At 35.6% G+C, this 22,389-nt stretch overlaps 2 protein-coding genes across 3 annotated transcripts; one reads left to right on the top strand and one right to left on the bottom strand.

Moving 5' to 3' along the window:
- The first annotated feature begins 241 nt into the window (after window positions 1-241).
- Window positions 242-11,416, top strand: LOC146164081 (PDZ domain-containing protein GIPC1-like). The gene is made up of 8 exons (XM_083381166.1): window positions 242-414; window positions 8,026-8,124; window positions 8,192-8,288; window positions 8,930-9,027; window positions 9,102-9,273; window positions 9,553-9,668; window positions 9,896-9,977; window positions 10,098-11,416. Exons 1-8 carry the CDS (start codon window positions 277-279, stop codon window positions 10,250-10,252), a joined length of 957 nt encoding a protein of 318 aa, XP_083237292.1. The 5' UTR covers window positions 242-276; the 3' UTR covers window positions 10,253-11,416.
- A 3,577-nt stretch (window positions 11,417-14,993) lies between these two features.
- Window positions 14,994-21,417, bottom strand: LOC146164080 (protein HGV2-like). 2 transcript variants are annotated; one of them, XM_083382075.1, is made up of 14 exons: window positions 21,297-21,417; window positions 20,596-20,700; window positions 20,420-20,538; window positions 19,986-20,057; window positions 19,645-19,827; window positions 19,387-19,449; window positions 19,025-19,154; window positions 18,702-18,831; window positions 17,775-17,910; window positions 16,868-16,986; window positions 16,491-16,631; window positions 16,262-16,354; window positions 15,873-16,031; window positions 14,994-15,190 (listed from the first exon to the last, which is right to left on the bottom strand). In XM_083382075.1, the coding sequence occupies exons 1-14, from the start codon at window positions 21,359-21,361 to the stop codon at window positions 15,110-15,112; spliced, it is 1,596 nt and encodes a 531-aa protein (XP_083238201.1). In that variant the 5' UTR covers window positions 21,362-21,417; the 3' UTR covers window positions 14,994-15,109. The 2 variants fall into 2 exon arrangements, with proteins under 2 accessions (XP_083238201.1, XP_083238202.1); XM_083382076.1 differs by lacking the exon at window positions 19,645-19,827.
- Between the last annotated feature and the right edge of the window lie 972 nt (window positions 21,418-22,389).

Below are 22,389 nucleotides of genomic sequence, written 5' to 3'. Positions count from 1 at the left end.
TTACTAATATGTTAAAATTATTTTCTTTTGTAATAGATCTATAGATGTTTGATGTTTGTAACAGTTTCTTTTAATATGATCATTGTTTTTTTATTCTGTTTAAAAAAGTTAAAAAAAATCATACTAGCAAGCTATTATATACTTGCCTGTTAACAATACAAACTGCTTTTTCTATACTATTGTAATAGTTATCAGTGTGTTTCCATTTTACAAGAGATATTGTTTTTTGACAGAATTAGTTTTCATTTTTAACAATTTAGTAATCCTAATTACAATATGCCTTTTAACAATCCTTTTCGGCGAAAGAAAAATACATCAGTTAAAGAACCTGCTTCATCATCAGTCCCTGAAAAAGTTAATGGAGTTCAGCCTACACCAGAAATACCTGAAGGAAGCCATGTGTTCCATGCTCAGGTAAGAGTTGGAAAGCGTTGTATAAGGATATCCATTTGGTGGGCCCATAGTCAGGGCTGCGGAGTCGTTAAAAATAACCAGAGTCCAACTCCCGAGTTCGACTCCGGTCAAATGTGCGATTTTGTCGAGTCCCGAGTCCGGCCGGACTCTACAGCCTGTATTTCACCAATTTACCTAACTAAAATAATGTGGATATTAAGCAATCCACTTCTAGGGGTGTCGTATAATTCATTCACTCACATTACATGGTTGGAAAATATTCCGCCATATAATATTCCACCTTTACAATTTTCTTTTGGCGGCCATGTCAGTTTTAAAGTTCGGTACTGCGCATGCGCATGTGGGACTCAGGACTCTGGTAGTTTTACAAGTCTTACTCGAGTCCGACTCCGCAGCCCTGCCCATAGTAACTATAATTTTTGTCAATTTTGCAAAATTGTTTATATAAATGCTGCCATTTTGGCCTTTTCTGTTTGAGCACCAGTCTGTTTCACTTCCTAAAGTTTAGGGGTGCTGTTAAGTTTGGTTAGGGATACCTTTATTAGTAGAGTTATTAATAAAATTAGGGGTGTCAGGGTTGATTATGAAATAAAATTTGCACTGGCCAGTTTTGCAAGCTTCTGTCAATGAGCCCTTGTCAATGTTGGCATTACTGTAATTTTTTCGTGAATGTTTTTGTTACAGTAATTAATCAAGCAAAATTAGGAACAGAAAATATTGCATTTATATATTGCAGCGGTTTTAACAGTGAGCAATTTTCATTTTTAAACAATTTTTTTAGATTGGTACCAGGATTATATATGTGTTTGCTTGAATATCACACATGACAAACAATTGTTGCTCCCACATGGGTGTAGCGAAGTGTTAAAGCCAAGAATTTAGTCAATTCATTTTCAGTAACAACACACAACATTGTAATTTGATTACATGTTATTTGTAATTTGATTACATGAATTATTTTTTTAATCATTGCCTACAACACATGTCTTCAGCAAACTTAAACAGGCATAGTAAAATTAGACCAATTGAGCTCCTTTGCTGTTTCTAATGCCATAAATTCAGGCTGTTATTAGGTCAACCCATTTCAGACACAACACACAACAATGCTTTTCGGTTATTTATATATTAATTTTGCATTACGCTGTTTTAACAAAATAATAGCCTAAAATGTTAAAGTCATAACTTTTCAAGTTAAAAAAAAAACAGTTAAAAATATGACAATCCCTTATGCTGTTTTGCAACGTAGGCTACAAAGTCATGACCAATCACCATAAAATATGTGGTACTGTTGAGGCATATGCTAAAATGGTATCCCAGTTGAAAAAATATATTTGCATTATTTGGCCCTCTGACAGGCCTAATGCCAATATTTCTTTATGAGAATTAAACTGGTCTATTTCAGTGTTCCCTCTTATTATTTTTTCATTTGTACAAAAAGTGAATATCAATTTGCAAAGTGCCCAAATTATTGAATGCAAAGAGCCCAAATGGGCTCTTCGGAAGACCTTTTTTGTTTTTGTTTTAGTCCGGGCGACATCTGAAGTGACTTTATATCACCTAATCACTGCTTACTTGTGCCATGCAACAGAGCATCTTGTCTATACCTTGACATTATGGGAATTCACCTAACTTGTAAATTTTGTAAAAATTGTTACCTAATACAAACAAATCATAATTCGATATAGTACACATTGCTTTTTGTGGCCAGGGGTTATATATACTTTTTCTTTGTACACTGTTTTACCAAAACAATGAGCCTAAAAGTTTTATCTTCGGAAACTTTTTAAGCTTGAAAAAACAGCGTAAAATAGTTCTCTTTTGGAAATAAAACCTTATTGTAGATAATTGCAATAATTTTGTTTGAAAAAATTTAAAGCTATTATGATGCAAGGTTTTCATAAAAAGCAACTATGTTCCAGTAACACAAAACATGCAATGTTAAATACAGAGACTTTAAGCTAAAATCCATCTACAAATTAGGACAAAAGAAAGTTGTAAAACAAATGTTTCGCGCATAGAAACATTACTACAAACAAAAAATTTATATTTTTTAGTCCTTTACATTTTGGTTACATGGCAATTGCTACATTCATTTTTTATAATTATTTTGATAACACTCACGAGTAGCAAATTGACATGCATTGTGCAACCTTATATGCAATGGTGATGAAGAGCCCGCAGCATGATGGATTCTTACTTAGTGTTGTTTAACCACACAAAAGTATATTTTACAAATTATCGCGCTTTATGCTGTGGTAATTAATTTACATCAGTGGGACAACGCAAATAGTCCTTGAACTGGTAAATACCCGTATTTAACCTAGGTAACGCAGGATATTTCTAATAAAATATAAAAAAAAGCCAAAAACAATGCTCATATACCAATAACTTGAGTATATTTTTTCGTATGTAGCTCTGAGCAAACTAATTTGGTCACTTTTTTGGTTATATGTAGCAGGAATAAAACTCATTCAACACTTTTTTGTGTCCATACGTAGCTCTAATAAGAAGTGTGTTTGAGCTTAACCTAATGCGATAAACTAGGCCTGGGTGGTTAGTTTTGCGACATGTCAAAAATCGCCTTAGTTACAGGTAAATAATGATCATACCTAGTTTTAAAGTACAAACAAACAACACTAACATACCCGTCAAACGAGTTTACAGTCAAAAATAAATTTTGGTTCAGGTGTGGCTTGTTTTGTCATATGTGTGCATAATGCACACAATGTGCTGGTGATGCAGGTTTTTCTATTAGGTGTATGAACAAGGTTTAAAAGTAGTGCAGTATTTTTATGTTTCATGAGCAAAATAGGTTGTTGTTATCAGACCAACTGGAGATTATAATTTGTTTATCTGCAACACATTCTTTGTAAGATAAAGACTAAAGGTCAATTATATATGTGAGGAGTGCTTCCATTTTTCAAATATACAGACTTTTTATAAAGAACTAAGTATCCCTACTGAATTAAAAAAGTTATATCATTGGAAACAACTAAAGACTTGGGTAGGATTAGGGTTGTAAAGGGGTGGAAAGTTTCCGGGAATTTTGGAAAATCCGGGAATTTTGAAGGACCCGGGAATAATGGGAATATTGGGAATTTTCAAATTTGACAAATATTATTTTTAAAACATTCGTTAAATATTTCATCAACCAGACAAAAATATTAAAAACCTGTCTTAGCATTTCTTTTAATTATAAACACTAATTTGGTGGTAATTAAGAATCAGGCTTAGTCATTTAGGGTTGGCAAGCCTGTCAATTGACCGGTCAAATACAGTCAAATTGACCGCATTTTATTTAACCGGTCAAATACTTAGGAAGCAAATGTTGAAAATTTTATCGAGGGTTGTTTTGTGATTTAGGTTTTTAATAATCTTAAGTGTAACTTTTTTAAAGAATTTAAACATAAAATCAGAGGGTTTAGCTAATGCAAACATATGTGCTGTGGTAATAGCTAAGTGTTTGTAATAGCAAAAGTAGATTTATTTTGTTTAGTTTAGAATAAATTTATTTCATCTTTTTTAAGTCTCTCCGTCTGTTTTTCTACTTTATGAGTTGCACCACACAGTATAAACTCACTGGCTTTCTTTTACTGTGACATCACAATGGTATATGATGAATTGTGTTTGTCATAAAATAAATGGAAGTAATAGAATATTTGGTTTTGCAGTTCAGATTTGATTTAAACTCAGCAGGGCTGCCACTCCTAGTGGTTTTCCACTAGATTTAGTGGTTTTTGAAATAATCTAGTGGTTTAGTGGTTTTCTTGAAGAATCTAGTGGTTTTTATAATCTTGAAATGAAGTAATAAACTTTAAGTTATTTCCCGGATTCCATTGTTAAAAATGGTAAAGTGAATGAAAAATTCCCTTTTTTAAATCTAATGTAAAAGCCTGATCATGTTTGGTGATCGTCGATGGCTCGATGCTTGTTAATAACAAGTTTCTATACTGATTACTGTTAGTGTAGGACAGCAGACTATATTTAGAAGTTTGTACAGCTGTAGTGCTGCACTGTAGGGTGTGGGCCTATTTAATCACCGATTGCCAACCAAAGGTGCTAAAGGGAGAAGAGGGGAGTGAGAGGAAGGAGCAGGTCTAGGTAGGGTATAGGTAAAGCTGATAAATTAGCCGACAAAATAAAAATAAAAATCTTTCAAAAAGTCGACCTTAAGGGAGGAATTTTTGGCAATCTCTGGCTAGGACCCCCAGGGTCAGTTATACTCATTTATAGTGAATAGAACTGCCCCCAGGGCCCAAACCCAATCTTTGCGATTGGCCCTTTTATTGTACTTTACAGTTCAATTGATATCATAGTCGGAGTGTGATGTAACTCCACCACGAAAAAACATGTTTTTATCGCCTGTTTTACCGTGAATTAGAATAATGACAATTTAAAGCCTGACTGAAACCGGACAAGACTCATAGATATTCAGCAATATGCCAAGCTTGCTATATAAAGTTAAAACAACCAAACACAAGTGGCGTTTAATGTACCGTACAAAGACAGTGTTAAGCATAAAAGAAGAATACTGCCAAACTCAAAACCACTGTTGCTACATTTTTTTAAGTAGGTGCCTAAAAAACGGTAATAAAAGCAGAGCTTTTGTTGTGTATATTTAGCAAATAGTAGCTTTAATAACGCAATTATGGCCAACAGACTTAAAAAATAGTCTGTTTTTACATTGATTAAACCTCTGGTGTTACTTCAACATAAAAATGGAAATATGTTGTCGCGATAACAATCTAGTGGTTTTTCTCCGGATCTAGTGGTTTTTTATGGTTCAATCTAGTGTTTTTTTAATTTTGAGAGTGGCAGCCCTGAAACTGAGCTTTGTAGTGCAGCCACCTAAATTTTTTTACAGGAAATATGCTTGCAACTTATTGATTATGCTGAGCATTTATAATTTCTTTATCTGTATAGAATTTATCATTGCTAAACTTATGGGTGAGCAAAGACTTTTATTTGGAATTTTTACAACACAATTAAAAGGGGCAGCAAAGTTAAAGCGCAGTGTCGTTTTTGTGCTAAAGAGTATGTAACCCATGTGGATAGGATGGTTTCACTTTTCTTTTACTTTAGCATACTATGTGTAGTAGTTGACAGTCAGTATAAATAATTAAGCTGTTAGATTGTGTGCACTCTGTTCCCTAGTGCTTTTGAAATGCCATGTGTACCCTCTACTGTTTATAAGCATTTTTCCATTGTGAAAAAGGATGGGAAAGTTCTATATATGTGCAAATATTGCTCACAGCTATATGTTAAAAACTCCACTAAACAGCAGAAACATTTGGACAATGTGACAACTTTCCAAAGAACTTGAATAAAAGGATGAACACCCAAACGCTTCTGTCTGATGGATCTACATCGGGCATGTCATCAGTATCGACTAGTCCGGCTACGGCATTCTCTGATTCTTCTCCTGCTAGTGGTACCAAGTCATTTGCTGCAACGCGATCCTTGAGTGGAAGTTTCCACATAGATTCCATGAGTACCAGTGTAAAACAGTCCGCAGATGAAAGCTTAGCACAAGCAATATATGCATCAGGGTCACCACTTATGCTGACATCAAATGTGTACTGGAAACGATTTTTCACTGCTATCCGCCCAGCATATTCGCCTCCTTCTAGATATGCATTGAGCACACATTTATTAGAAGCAGAGTATAACCGTGTTCATTATAAGGTAACTGAGACAATACAAAATGCGGACTGTGTAGCAGTTATATCCGATGGATGGTCCAACATTCGTGGTGAAGGGATTATTAACTACATTGTCTCCACACCACATCCAGTGTTCTTAAAAAGCACTGATTCAAAAGATCAGCGACATACCAGCAAATATATTTCAGATGAGCTGAAAACCGTCATCAAGACAATTGGTCCCAAGGTATTTGCAGTGATTACTGACAGTGCTGCCAATATGAAGGCTGCGTGGACAATAATCAATGACGAGTATCCTCACATAACACCCATTGGCTTGGCAGCTCAACGGAATGAACATCCTTCTTGATGACATATTGCAGTTACAAACTGCAAAAACATTGTACAAGAAAGCCAAAAGGGTAGTGAAGTATGTTAAGGCACGACAAGTTGTATCAGCTACCTTCAGTGAAAAGCAAAAGGCCAGAAAGAAGAAATACCAGCCTCAAACTACCCAGTAAAACAAGATGGGGGGGCAGTTGTTATTATGTATGACAGCCTTATTGCTGGTAAGGAGTCACTGCAAGAGGTGGTAATCATGCAATCAGAGATAGACGAGAGACGCTACTATCAGAAAAATTATCCTTGACAATGACGTGTTCTGGGCTTGCATAGTTAGTATCAGTGAAGTGCTGATCCCAATTACATCTGCCATAACCCAGATTGAGGGTGACGAAGCCCTACTGTCAGATGTTCCAAGATACTTCAAGGACTTGAAAGATACTTCAAGGACTTGAATTAACTACTGCTCTGTCGCAATCACCTCTGCAGAAACAAAAAGAGAAGGACGTTATAGCGGCGTTCCTCAAGAATCGTAAAGAGTTTTGCATGAAACCAATTCATGCTGCAGCAAATATGCTAGACCCTAAGTGTCGTGGACAGGACTTAGATGACAAAAATATTAACACTGCATATGAAGTGATATCCACATTGGCACGTCACCTTGAACTTGATGAAGGGAAAGTCCTGGCTAGCTTGGCCAAGTTTCGCGCCAAAGATGGTTTGTGGAAAGGGGTCGGTGTTTGGTCTTCAGTCCAATAAATTTCAGCAGCTACTTGGTGGAAGGGTCTATGTAGCTCTGAAGCCATATCTCCCATTGCTTCTGTCATTCTACAAATACCACCTACCTCAGCATCTTCTGAGCGCAACTGGTCAGTATTTGGAAACACTCACACCAAGGTCCGTAATAGGCTCACAAATGAAAGGGTGGAAAAACTAGTATCAGTTAGGTCAAACTTGGCTTTGTTTGATCCGTGTGAAGACAAGTCAACTCAAATTGAAGTTGACGCTGAAATGGATGACGTTGCCACAGTCAGTAGTACATCATCTGATGAAGCAGAGCAGGTGGAGATGCTAACCAGCAGTAACTAGCATAATGACTTTGTAACTTACAAAACAACAAATGCTAAAGATTTAGCTACCATAAACTGGGGATATTTTGACCCAGACCGGTCAGTGTTGTTTTTGTTTGTAAAAAAACAGATTGGTGATGATTCATTTTTGCAGTTAATAAACTAAACCATGTGTTTGTATGTTCTTAAGTATTTTAGTTATACATAGTACTTTTAATCTAAACAGTATAAGGCCATAATTTTCCTGTTTCAATATCAAATGAAGATTGTTTTAAAAGTTTCCGAAAATTTCCCAAAATTCCCCAAAATTCCCGTTAATTCCCAAAATTTCCATGGAAAGTTTCCGCTCTGAAAATTCCCGGGAATTTTACAACCCTAGGTAGGATGGAAATTTGCAAATCTGCTGTGAGACAACTATTTAAAGGTTATTTTAAAGGATTTGGCAATTGCTTAATGATAATACTCGCTAGACTGACAAGTGCAAATTTTAATACAATCCCAACTTTGTTTAGAATACTTGGTTCTAAAACTAATAATTATTATATATTTTTTTACAGCTCGCTCACGGAAGTGCCACCGCAAGAATTGAAGGGTTTTCTAATGTTAGAGAGCTCTATGCAAAAATTGCCAATGCTTTTAAAATACCTGTGGAAGAGGTTAAAAGTTTGCACATCTTAAAAGTAAATTTTATATCTATGTGACTATTTTGCATTACCGTTTTAGATTATATTCTGCACCTTGAATACACACAAATGTGATATGGAACGGTTACTTGGTGGACAAATAGGACTTGAGGATTTCATCTTTGCCCACGTGAAAGGTATTGATCATAACACTCCAAAATAAATATGCAATCAGCATTCCATGTAACTATTAGTATTACAAGTAAAAAAAACTGTTTTGCCCGTGCTGATTATCACTTATCAGTATACCCTAATGCAAAAAAATAGAGAACAAAATTCCCTTAGTAAGAATATCAAAGCCATACAGAAGTATGTATCGTTTTGAACTTTTTCTATAACTCTTATTCATTTAAAAAACGTTAAAAATGATACCTACTTCTGTATGGGCTTTGATATTCTTACTATGTCGTACTCCTAGAATTATATGCTACTTAAAAAAATATGTGTTTCTTCAAGTACTTTAACTGTATTTTGGCGCTTACGAATTCCTACTATTTCTATACTATGCATAAAAAGTTGTGCCACGTGTTGTGATGCATAAATCTTGGGTGACCATAGTCCAGCATTTTTATCTGAACCCCAATAAGTAATAAATAGAAAAAAGTTGTTAACATATTATCTCCGATATATAACAAATCAAAAGTCATTGGTTGGCAAAAAAAAATAGTTTTATTTGCCAAAATTGTAAAAATTGCTTATTGGTATCTGTCCAAAAAAGGGATAACGATTGATCTCTTATTCAGATAAACATATAGTAAATATCTGTAATTCCTTTCAGGACAGCCCAAGAAGGTAACAATTACAAAAAGTGAGCCTGCCCTGGGTTTAACCATTACAGATAATGGCACCGGTTATCCGTTTATAAAGAGGATAAGGGTAAGACACTTTTTACCAATCTGTGCTTCACAATCATATCATTTCAGTGATGTTTTATTCATGTCTTTCCTTAGGCTGGTTCTGTTGCAGACCAGTGCAAAACACTTTGTGTTGGTGATCATATCCAATCAATTGGTAGCCAACCGACGGTTGGCAGTAGGCACTATCAGGTTGCAAAGTTACTTAAAGATATTCCGATTACCACTACATTTGAGATAGTTCTGGTGGAGCCCCAAAAAGCTTTTGGTAATTTTTTAATTTACAGTTGTTTATGTTTAATTAAATTACATTTTTTCTCATTTATGTGCTGTTTAAAGTTTTATTTTTTTTTTGGCTTTTTGCTGGCAATACAAATGTAAAAGTGATTAGCTGTGCAGTACATGTTTGTTTATCTAATACCGAGAACAGATTGGTTAATGATTTTCATGTTGCACTTTGTTGACTGTTTAACCATCCCCCTTGTCTGTCTTATTATGACGGGTACAATGATTTACTGCACTAATGGCCAATGCTTGACCATTTTAGACATGATATCACAAAGAGCATCCAATAAAGCCCCACCTGTGTCCAACACTAATGTTGGCTCTGGGAAGGCAACACTAAGATTGAGGTCTCAAGGCCCAGCAACATTGGAGGCATTGGTGAGTGTACCATTAAAACTTGTTTACATAGTACCTTGAATAGAGTAATAAGTCTCTGTAATATTGATTTGTTTAAACACAGAACATTCATTTCACAACTGTACTTTTAATCGAAATAAAATTTAAAAATGAAGTACACAGACTTAAGATAAAAAACAGTTCATTTTAAGTTTTGTTTATTTTAATTGGCATTGCACCAATTTTCTTGTTAACAATGTTATTTACAGCCATCAGAAAGCGAAGGAAAGGCAGTTAAAAGAATTGACGACCTTCTTGACAACTTTTTAGGCATCAGAGATATGGAACTATGTAAGTGGTTTGTGATAACTATTGTTAATTAGCGACATTAAATTTATACAAATACAACATATATGTTTTGTTAAAGTCTTAAAAAAGTTACTATTTGAATTATATGTTTGAAATTTACAGCCAGTACGATTTGGGAATGTGGCAAAGCTCAAAAGAATCCTGACGAATTTCTGGGAGCACTAAACAATCAGCTTGGCGACTTTGGATTTCCTCAGGAATTCATTTTTGATGTTTGGGGAGTGATTTTGGATGCAAGGCAAGCGGAAACATTTTAAGGGAAGCACCATATTTATTTATGCCAAAGCAAAACAAGTCGATATTTTTATCAGTGCCCGGAAAATGGTATCATCCTAATTTTATGTCGATCACGTTAAACCATTGCATACATAACATACCTGCAACAATCCACCTAGAGTGTTATGAGAGTCGCTAGTACCCTCTCTTAAAGCTTCACACGCAAACTTTCATTCACTGTTAACCTTTCAAGTGGCTTTTTGTTAAGCTCTTAGTTCGCTCATTAGTACATTGTGATTTAGATCGTTGTATTTTATTTTTGTAGCCCGCAATCATTTTTAGCGAATCATATTTTATTTACATAAAGAAGCACTATTATTTTTAATATCATATATTTAATTATGTACGCGTTTCTCGATCAGTAACTTGTTTAATTTTGTTGTTGTGTTATAATGCTTTTAAACGTAATTCTCGTTGTGCATTATCTTGCGTTTCATTTGTGCCTGCTAGTAGACCAGCAGAATGTTGTCATGGCGAAATTGTTGTCATTATTTATCAGTAGCAATTTATTAATGAATACCTTGTTACCTATGTCGTTTCTTTATAATTTTAAAGGTTTGGGTTTGGGGAAGTGATTCTTAAACTACTTCGGTTTGCGGCACACTAAGAAAATCAAAAAGCATATTGGCGACACCTTGCCTGCAAAACAATTATATCATTACTGCAGTTTAGAATCAACTTAACGACACGAGAAGTTTGTAAGCAAGTACTATGCCATTTTTAGTTTTTTTAAAAACATTGTGCATTCGGCCTTGCATTGTCTACATGCCTTTTGTACCGCACTATGTTAATTTTTAAAATTACATAAGTTTCTCAGCACACTTAAGAATCTCTCCAGCCACACGAGTGCGCCGCCGCGACACACAGTTTAGATGAGAATCACTGGTTTAGGAGTTGTACCCTATTGTTAGTCTTGGTGAGTGCTTTATGATGTAATGTATTCGTGGAAATGTGATTTTACTTTCGTGCATACCAAAATTCACCCAAGGGCGATTCTCTTTAGAATGGTTTAGCTTCCATTAATCGGTGGTCCAGCAATGTTTTGATGTTAACCGCCACTTAATGTTTTTTAAGTTCTGTTAAATCGATTTATTGTAGCGATTTGCATGATAATCTGTCTGAAATGTTGCAATAACAAGTTCATCACTGAAGTCGTATTGCTAATATCAACGATGATTTGTAAACTTATTATATCGTTACCTTGGAAGGTGTTAACTATTATTAAAACATAGTAGTTTTATAAACGTACATGAAGCAAGGCAAGTTTTTTTATTGACTTAAAGTTTCGACTCAAGGTAGACCAATAGTAGAACTACTACTGACAAAAACAAATATCTATGCTGATGTATTGAAAAAATATCTGCAATTCTTGAATTGACTAGCTCGGGGGTGTGACAGGTGTGTAACCTGTTTTTTACGTGCAAGCCAAATGTGCGATGCGGATTACACAGAGAGTCCAACGCATTTAACATTGACATCGGACAGATTTACTTTACCCAAAGTTGATTCTTCAAGTGATGATTAGTCAGTACCGGTACTGATAAATTAGAGAACACGCGGATCCTTGTTTGGAAAAATGCTCACCAGTGAAAAAGGAATGTTCAAAAACTAGTATCAGGTCAATGTTTCGTAGTTGGGCGGCACAGTGCCAATGACGCCAGACCCCCGTATTGACGAGTAAAACCTCCCAGTACCCGTTTATTAGGATGAAGAAAATTCCACTGCGAAAGACTGCAGATGGCGCAAAGGCTATGTTGCAATGAATTTTAATATCTAGGCTTATTTTTTTCAAACAGCAATGTGGATTGTGAAAAACACTTAAAATGTGACGCTTAGATTTAACAATCCTATTTAGACCATAGCAATATTGAGGTTTTCTAGTAAAAAGTATGCTACGATATTTAAAACTTTCGCAAAGTAGGTTGTGTTTCGTAGTTGGGCTGCACAGTACCAATCAGGGCTGCGGAGTCGGAGTCGGTTTGTTTTGCCTAAGTCGGACTCAGGACTCGGGTAAGACCACGTAAAATTACCCGAGTCCCGAGTCCGACGTGCGCATGCGCAGTATCAAATTTTAAAACTGTTAAAGGCGGCAAAATGTAAGTTGTAAAAGTGTAATATCAAATGATGAAATATTTTTTAACCATGTAATGCGGGTGGATCAATTATGACATCAACATGAGTGGATTGCAAAAAATCCACCTTAATTTAGTTGCGTAAATGGGTAAAATACAGGCTGTAGAGTAGGGCTACCATATTTTCAGCACCTTAAAAGAGGACATTTTTTTGCCTGCAAGTAAAACGAAAGTAGAATTGTTACGTTTGAGAAAAACGTGCCATATCCAAGTATTGCATTCAGCTTCGAAATTAACACGTCCTTTTCTGAAACACGGATACTTCTGGCGTAGCTCAGCAGTAAATAGAGTTTTCCTTTTCAGCATTATAACGTACTAGCTTATATTTTGCTTTATTGTTGTCTAAATTTAAAGAAAGCGTCTGCTGAGAACCACCTGATGCCACAGACAAGTGGTTCTTAATCTTTTTCAGCCGTGTCCCCCTTGGTAATTTTCCCATGCCTTGCGACCCCCCTCTCTACGAAAAGCACTTCGGCATTTTTAATTAAATATCACTGAGACAACTTGAAAATAGTGAAGTTAGTCATCGGTCGCGCAAGCGCGAAAAAAATTGGGTTTAATTGGCGCTAAACTGTAAATTCAGGAGGATTTTAGCATTGGACACATAATAAATTGCTCGTGCACGAGATGATTTAGACAAACGTGTCGTGAGGGCATTCACTCCACAGTTGTAAGGCTGCGATGTCAGCGCAAATAAAAATGTAAGCGCAAAAATTAAACTTTGCGTTATCGTGTTTTTTTTTTTTTTTTAAGATGTGATAACACACAACAACAGCAGCAATATTGCAAAAACATTATCGATTCGCGCGAAAAAGTTTGAGTCCCCTTTTGCTAGCCTGTTATCCAATTAAATAAAACATGGATAAAAAATAGTTCGAACGGTGGATGAATTTTATCGTTTATCTATAAGTTGGCAAAATTTTAAATAGGGCCGTTATATACCTTCAATGATATGAAAACATGCAGTGGTACTCAAAGAGACTTTGTGCTAAAAGAAGTTCTAAGTAGAAAAGATTAGCGCAGAGCGCGAAATTTTTTTGCCGTTTTAATGTTAAAGTTGGAAAAACAGAGTTTGTAGGAGTGGTGTACAACACAGCGAAACCATTGGAATCATTGCAAAAAATAAATATTAACTTAGAGCTAGCGCAAAAAAAAGTATAAGCAACTAACTCAAGACATTTGGACATTTTTGAGCGTCCTCGGAGGATCATTCAGTTTTCTTGAGGAAAGAGGACAAATCCTCCTAAAAGACGTCATATGGAAGGCCTACTGTAGAGTCAGAGCTGGACTCGGGACTCGACAAAATCTTACATTTGGCCGGAGTCGGACTCGGGTTTCATTTTTTGGCCGGAGTCGGACTCGTTTTTTTTTAACCGACTCCGCAGCCCTGGTACCAATGACGGCAGACCCCGTATTGACGAGTAAAACCTCCCAGTACCCGTTTTTTAGGATGCAGAAAATTGCACTGCAGATGGCGCAAAGGCTTGTTGCAATGGATTTTTTAAATATCTAGACTTATTTTTTTCAAACAGCAATGTGGATTGTGAAAAAACACTTAAAATGTGACGCTTAGCTTTGACAATCCTCTTTAGACCATAGCAATATTGAGGCTTTTTAGTAAAAAGTGGGCTACGATATTTAAAACTTTCGCAAAGTAGGTTTGTGTGTTTACGTGTGGTCGTATAATTTCTAGTTTCCCATGACCCAAATCGTTCCATCGCCTTCAGGTTCAAAATGTGTTGCGCTACTTTGCAGGCATTACAATTTCACAAAATACTTTTTGGTGTCTTGCTAAAAGCCGCACGCATTTCTGCAACCTGTTTGCTGCATAAAGAGAAACCAGAGACCTGCGTGTGGAGTGTGTTTTCTGGCCGTCCCGCCGCCAGTCAGTCTCAAAAATAAGAGCTAATTAAAGAACGTTTAGCCAGCAAGCTGGCGGTTCAAAACTTAACTATACCATTCTGTAATGCAAAAACTAAACCATAAAGTACAGCGATAACCAAACTACGGAAATTCTTCGGCCGTACAACGTAGGCTGCATTATTCGTCGATTGTCGACCTTCAAAGAATCTCATAAAAAATATAGCTGTTATCGGTTTACAGATGTATTCAGGTTCGCATTACTAAAAACATTGCGCATATGTCATCCACAGTTTTTAATCCTCTAAAGTTCTAAACGCTAGGATAGGTTCGCAGGATACAGGTAGCATATCCTGCTCCTTAAAACGTGCACATCCTAATGAAGCAGTTTTCCGGTTTTGTATACCGCCCTTTTTGCAGCAGAACATATTGTTTGCAAGGCCTCTTAGTAGTCAGCTCGGGTACCTACGTACTACTGGTGGCATTTTTTCGGTGCTTGTGTGGCCCATTTTTCGTCGTTGGTATGTAACAGCACTTTACACAACGAAGATATATTGGGGCAGCTTTACGTCAACGATTGAAGGAAGCGAAGTTATTTTCCAAGTGAGTACAATAAAAATAATTCACTGTATTGTAATATGTCGATATTAAAACGACAAATGGTTTAACCTATTGTTATTTTTAACCTGTAGAAATTCCACACATCATTATAATTTATAATAGCATTTATTTCAGTTATGGGGGCAGTGTGTTTGTGTGATCACAATTTTATACAAAAAAACAAAACAAAATATAAGCAAAGAACTTTAATGTGGTGCCGAGTCTTCCGCAAGACCGATGCTTTAATTAGTTTTCCATCGCTACAGGTGTTCCGTTGCTTTCCTGTTTCTTTAGTTCTTTAAGTTCAGTGGCGGTCAATTTTGGCGCCTGAAAATAGTTATAGTATATAGTTTAAATGAAATAATCATCGAGTATGGAACGAAAGTTGGAGAACCGCCTACAAAAAACGAGAAGAAACCTCACTATGTGGTACAAAACTGGCCCGAACGGCCACTCTTGGCTATAAAACAGCGGTTCCCAAAACTGGATTCCGCGGAACCACTAGGGTCCAAACAGCATTTTCAGAGGGTCCGCAATGAGGATTAGTCTTTACGGCTTAAGCATATATTAGGCTTTAGCGAATGTTGTTAAACATTAGTCTATGTTTTAAACATTATCTGTCCTCATTATTATGCTTTAGTTATGCTTTATTATTCGATAATATAGCTTGTTTTATGATGTGTCCTGTGACATCATACGCAAGCATCTATTATGCCGTACTACCTGCTAACAGCGAATCACTCGCATTAGTTAGAAAGTTGTTACATAAGACAAAATCGTGACTACACTACTATCCTACAACAAACATGGGTCAAGTGCCCTTGAAGTTTTATAGGGCCGCGAAATTTTTAGAAAAGTTTGGGAACCGGTGCTCTAAGATGTCAACAATGTGTTTTCAGGAAAAAAAATATTACGAAAATGCGTGTACTGCGCAGTATGTGAAATGCTTCTCAATGAAACTAAGGCGAGGTTTGTTAGAGACGTGGACGTTTTAACAATACAGACTTACGGGCTCCTTTTTATCGGTGCCATTCGCATGGTCCCCTCCGCTCTCTGCAGTACCCTTGCCGTTCGTGTGGTCGCCGTTGCTTTCGCCGTCACGTTTTAACTTCTTAGATGGACTCGAGTCGACCACCGGCGCGTTGCTCTCGTCGTCTGGGGCTGTCCGCTATAATTGGCAAATAAAAGATGTGTTAATAAGATTAAACGTTTGATAAATGTAACTTAACTTTTCGAATGGCGATTTAGAATCGGTAACCGGCACTGTACCACCTTTTAACATAAACCGCTACAAAAAGGCAGGCGCTCTAATAAAAACAACAACGTTGCAAACTGATTTAGTCTCTGCTCGTTTGTCAACACAAAACGAGTAAAAGTTGTTCAAGAATGTCGCACCACCTTTCGGCGAACCAAATGCGTGATGTCATTTGGTGAAGCTGTTGTAGCTGTTGACGTGGGCGTGCCGCTGCTGGAAGACTTGCGGATGGGAATCTGGAAGCAGAGGGACAAAAAACAACGATAAAATGCGAATATTTCGGCGAACGCACACCAAAGGCTTACATTATTAGGCATTTGGATTATACCTTAAGTAAAATAAATACTCTTATAATTACAAAGGATTACACACCACAGTACAGACTCGGTCAGCAGTAGCGCCAAATCCAGTCGAGGTTTCTCCTGTTGAGGCAGTGGATGAAGATGAGGATTTAGTAAACGGCGATCCAGCCAATTTTCCTTCTTGCCTTTTCATCTGGATGACATCTTCAATCTAACCAAAAATTAACAACACTTTATTGCTTTGAATTGGATGTCTTAAGTAGAACACACATGAGGATGCCATTAGTTTAGGGCCATGGTTCGATAAGCTCGCAACACACCTGTAAGCTCTTATTATTATGTGCTAAAATAGTAATCTCCGACCTTTGGGGAGTTAATCCAAAGACTTGCAAAGGGCTTTTATTTCTAATACGGTAATATAAAATCAAAACAAAAAACGTCTCTAACCTTGGAGTTAATGTCAGGAATGAGTTCATTGATTTCACCAATCTCCGCACACTCTTCAATGGTTTCTTCGTTCTTCTCTTTCTTTCGGTCATTTTCATTAATTTGCTCATTTAGAAATTCTAAGGAAAAAAAATCACTATTACTTTTTCATAATCATTTGAAATTTTAGGGCAACAGCCTCTGTTGATTTGATTAAATGTTTCAAAAACATTGAATTTTTACCGAAGACCTATTTCGGGAAACTATGTGTAACTTTTTTACACACAATTGAAATATCTGTAAAACATTGCACTAAAAAACTAAATCTATATGAAGATACTTTAGGTATACTACCCACATGCTGCTGTGTTTAGTGAGGTTTGGATGTGTTTTAGTCATATATACTAAAAATACAGCAGGTAATGAAACGTTTTAATAAAGAGGTAATGTCTACATACTCTAGCTTTTTGGCTTTAAAATTTATTATTAAGCTATATAAAGATAGCTTTACCGAAACTGAAGTAAATCGATTCTTATTTTTTCTTTTGTTTTCTTAAGTTATATTACGAGTTTATGGGAAGTCAATTTTCCATTGTTATGGTAGTGCGTAATATGTTTTACAGAGCACATGTATTTTTTTGACAGAAGTCCACAATATTTTATAATTGGCGATAAAACAGTGTTTAATAAAACAATAAACCATAACTTATGCCTGTGAATGCTTATGGCGTAAATCGGGACATTCTTGCAAAGTTTTAAAACATTCTTGTATGATTGTAATCTGGATTATGGAAAAATTGGGGGTCGAGTAGCTTACAAAAACTTAAAACGGGGCCACAGCAACAAAAATGTTGGGGAGCACTGAACCAGAGGTACTAGTTACTGGTTGCAAACACTCAGGATTTGTTTTTATATGCAGCATAGAAACCTGTTCTAGCATCAAGTACTCCCAATGCAGCATTGTAGTGCTCAAGTGCATTATCATAACGCTTGTGAAAGCTGTATGCAAGTCCCAAGTTGTAGTAGGTTTCTGCAAGCCGTCGGTCATGATTTGACAAAAGCTCCTAAGGAAAAAAGACAACATCAAAGTTATTTGAAAATAAATAGTAGAAATATGAATACGAAAATTAGGCTGAATATAAAACACAAAATTTTAAATCGCTCCATAGACCAGAAATCAAACGTCTGAAAAGCATTTTAGTTTATAAATCCAAATAAGATTAAAATTACTAAATTCTTGAAAAATAGAAAGTAATAGTTAGTTTAAATGCTTTATTAAAAATTACAAATGTTCCACGAAACCCATTACTGGTCAAAAATCACTGGTACAACACAATAGGTTCAAGTAGCTTTCATTTTCACATCACCAGTTTAAATTTTGTATTGTAAATTGCAAAACTTATTGTCATGTAAAAATAACACTTTTTTCCTACACCAGGATTGTAATTGCTTGGGCCTGTTGCTGTAAAGTACAAAAATACAACCGAATATAAATGTTTTTGCAAAACAGGTCCACATATCAAACCAATAAAATTTGAAGGTTAACATTACAAACTGTAGAACTCCCCAACAAGAGGTTTAGACTCGTATTAATTCAAGTCACATCTTTGGTAAAACTTAGAATAGATTGGAACTAAAATTAGATCACACAAGCCATTTACAAATTAGATTAAAATTAGTCCTATTTTTCTCTTTTTTATTTAATCAGAAAACCAAATTTATCTAGTGTTTAGAAACTGTCCCAATAAAGGTTCGAAAGTAATAAAAAAACATATATTTTAAAAGCTAGGTGTCACATACTGCAGTTTCAGGTAGCCAATATGAAAATATGTTTGGTTAGAAGCTAGAAAACAACCTTTTGTATGACCAGGCATTCTAAGAAATCTCCAATTGCCTGAGAGTAGTTTTCAATCTCCAATCCAAGCTCTCCCAGTTTTTGATTACACTGAGCCACATGGAGACTGTTTTCTTCACTTTTGGGTTTTCTGAGATACACACAAAATTTCAAGTAAAAGAATACAGGTTCCTCATTTGTTCCCCATACTATCCACCTCAAAATACTTTTTATTCTGATATTTACAACTTTAGGTAAAAACTTCTTTTGGTTAACAGTAGTGTGTGCTTGTATAAAGATGAAAATTATAACAGCAAGTTTCTACTGCTTTTACAACACCATACTTTTGATAAAGAACTTTTGCAAGCTCAAGCATTTCCCATGCCAGTTGCATATTAGGGACATCATCTGGGTCTATATCATCAGCAGATGGTGCTTCAGTGTTGTTGGCCACAGGCTCAGTGGGTTTTTGGTCTAAGATGCATGATACATAACATTAAATAGAAATTATTTTCATAGTGTTTTACAAAAAAAGGCGTAAACAATTTTAATAGTATTTTAAACAGTTCAATTTAAATGCCAATACTTGTGAAACTTTATCTTAGATATGATAGTCTGCTTTTAATATTATGCAATATTTGCATGAAAAAATAAGATTTTTGCTAACCAAATGTAATAAATGAATAATTACTAAAAAAACAATTACCATTTTCTTTTTTATCTTCTTTTTCAATGGGTTGCGACTCTTTTTCTTTTGATTCGTCCTTATCTGAAAATCAATGTATTAGTAAAATACCAGTAAGCATGTGAAAAAAATTACATTGATGTGCAATAAAATCAAAGTAAATGTGCTGTTTTCAGGTAACAAAGGCAAAAGGTATAAACATCACACAAAAATAGTGACTATTAGGGATTTGCATTCCACACTGTCTGGATTGCATCAGTGCAACTTCACTACAGCAACCTTTTCCATCAGTATCCATCTTCTCTTCAGCAACCTCAGTAGTCTCCTCCTTTTTCTCTGTGTCATCTTTTTTTGGTTCTTTCTTTTCTTCTGATTCTTCCTCATCTTGTGTGTCATTGTTGTCCTCTGTTTCGGTTGCCATGGCAGCCTCCACTTCTTGTCTTAACTGATCACGTTCCTTGGCTTAAAATTAAATACAACATGCAACAACCACTTAAGCTTAAATGATATTCAAATATGTCGGCATTAACCTTTGTTACAAGAAAACAGCACAGATTTTCTCCCATTTCCTATTTTTCTAATTAAATTGCGTTATACCAAAATTTTGAACAGTTTTCCACCTGGTAAATCTTTTGTTTTTTCAAATTGGACTTCTTCAGTTTCTGATTCAGAGGAATCTTCAGTTTCTGGGACTAAAATAAAAATCAAATAATAAAAACTTAAATAACTTAAGAATGAACAGGGCATGTTAGTTATGGTAAACAAATCATTCTCTTTTTTTACAGTCTTTGTTTATTAAGATTTTGCAGCTTAGAATCGAAGGACTGTATAACATTTCTGTCCAAATTGGTGTGGCTGTAATAAAATTTGCACGATTAAAAATAAAGTACTAAATTAAAAATCATTTTTTTGGGGGGTTGGTAAATATTCCTTTGGTTTTCTGGTATACAAAATGTGTGGCTTTGGCTGCAACTGAGCATGAATCCCTGTGAAGACCTTAATTTCCAACCTAGGGCCCTGCTTAATTCAACATAAACTAAGCCTAAAATAGTACCTCCTTTTAAAGCATTTCCAAGGACACCATTTTCAACCCTGGCAAGCTCCAAGAGTGCTCTTCCATAAAAATAAAACACTTCAGCGCATTCCGGTGAAGTTTCTCCAAATAATTCAGATCTAAAGATTTTTTTATTTATGAAATACGAAAGAAATCTTAGGACATATAAATCTTACTGTAAGGTACAAGCAGCTTGAAAACATGCCACTGCCTCTGGATAATCGCCGCACAGCAGATTCTTTTTTCCATTTGCGACATTCAGATTGACTATCTCTTGTTCACTAAAATTTAACACATTTAAAGTAATTGTTAATTCAAGAATTGCCCAGATAGTTCTTGTAAAATTATAAAGCCAATTTTATTGAACAAACAATACAAAGATACTAAATTTATTGACTTTCCTAATATAATCTGAAAAAATTAAGTTTTGGGACTGTGGGACCATCAACACACAAGTTCAATTGCTTATATTTATTTTATCCATTATTCTGTTTATAGATGAAGGGGAGGTTGGAAGTTATTACGAGCTTTGGCAAAACCTATCATTTGGGCTTATTTATAGTAATTCCGGCCAAAAAATATACATGTCACCAAAAAGGGCACTGGTTTAGAATCCTACCACAATTATAAAATCAACTCACAATATTTGGATAATTTGGGTTAGGGTGCGTGTTAGCGCTTTGGTGTGGTTGGGTCGAGTATTATTATATTCATTATTAAATAATAATACTTGACCCACCCTAACCCAAACGCTAACCTGTACCCTGCGTTGTGGTAGGATTCTAGACCAGCGCCCCAACAAGCAATAAGGACACTTTATATGTGCCTAACAATGAAAACAAGCGGGCAAAACAGTTAAATGTGTTTTTAAACTTACTTTACTTCTGCATTTTCCTCATCTTCTTTCTTTTCGACAGCAATAGCAGATTTGTCAACGACCATTTTTACGCGTAACTAAATGCGAAGAAACTTACCGAAAATTAACAAAAGCTAAGTCTACAGCAAACTCAGATTAATTAAAAACTAAATCACGCTGGGTCACAGAACTCTATTACTGGCGGAAGAAAAAAGATTTCTCAAAGAAACGGCGTAACACCAGATGAAATCAGTAAATTGGACGTTGAAATTCGTTTCCAGAGGCGATACGATTTCGCGCAAAAAAACGCAGCGCGCCAAATTTTGTCGTCGCGCTTGGTTAGTTTTAGCTGTGGTTGACTAAACACCATGTTAGTGACGTCACTGTTACTACAAGCATCCCACCGAATCATAAAACTTTGAAAATCAGGCTGTCGGCTGTTGCGTTACTCGGGTTGATAAATCAGGTTTGTGTCTCAATGTTATCTTTTAGTTTTTCCCATTATTTACGATTTTAAAGTTGTTTGAGCATGCTTTTAGTATGAAAAAATAAGATATTAAGATGCTTGTTAATGGCGTTGTTATAGTGTTGCGGTGACCAGTGTTGGTCAGTGACTCAGTGTTGTTGTATAGCCACTTAAAATATAAATTTGACTAAAGTCAGTGTTTTTTGACCTAAATATTGTGGAAAAATGACTTGACTTGGCTGGCTTTAGTTGGATGGGTAATTTACAAGAATTGGACTTGAGTGATTTTGCTAATTAACAGCCCTGGTGCCTGGTTTAGAATCCTAAATCTTTTTTTAGGTACAGCAACGAAAAAAACAGGGGGAAATAAATATGGGAGAATTAATATAACAGTATTATTTGACCTACCTAAACACCAACTCAAACAATGTACAACCCCAGACAAAAAAAGAAAAAAAATATATATTATATTCACCCGAATTTTGGCTATTTCTCAAGTACAGCATTGAAGTAATTATTTGACTTTAGGTGCTGGTTCGGGTGAGTTAAGTTTTAGTATATTTATTCTCCCAGTTTGCATTTTCAATTTTGACATTATGTTTATTCTCCAAGTTTGCATTTTTCAATTTTTTTTTCAAAACTCTGGAC

This window comes from Ascidiella aspersa, chromosome 2 (genome assembly GCF_963924565.1).
Source record: "Ascidiella aspersa chromosome 2, kaAscAspe10.2, whole genome shotgun sequence".
In the NCBI taxonomy this organism is placed as follows: Eukaryota; Metazoa; Chordata; class Ascidiacea; order Phlebobranchia; family Ascidiidae; genus Ascidiella; species Ascidiella aspersa.
Note: the sequence above shows the minus strand (reverse complement) of the source record. Positions and strands in the feature narration are given on the sequence as shown.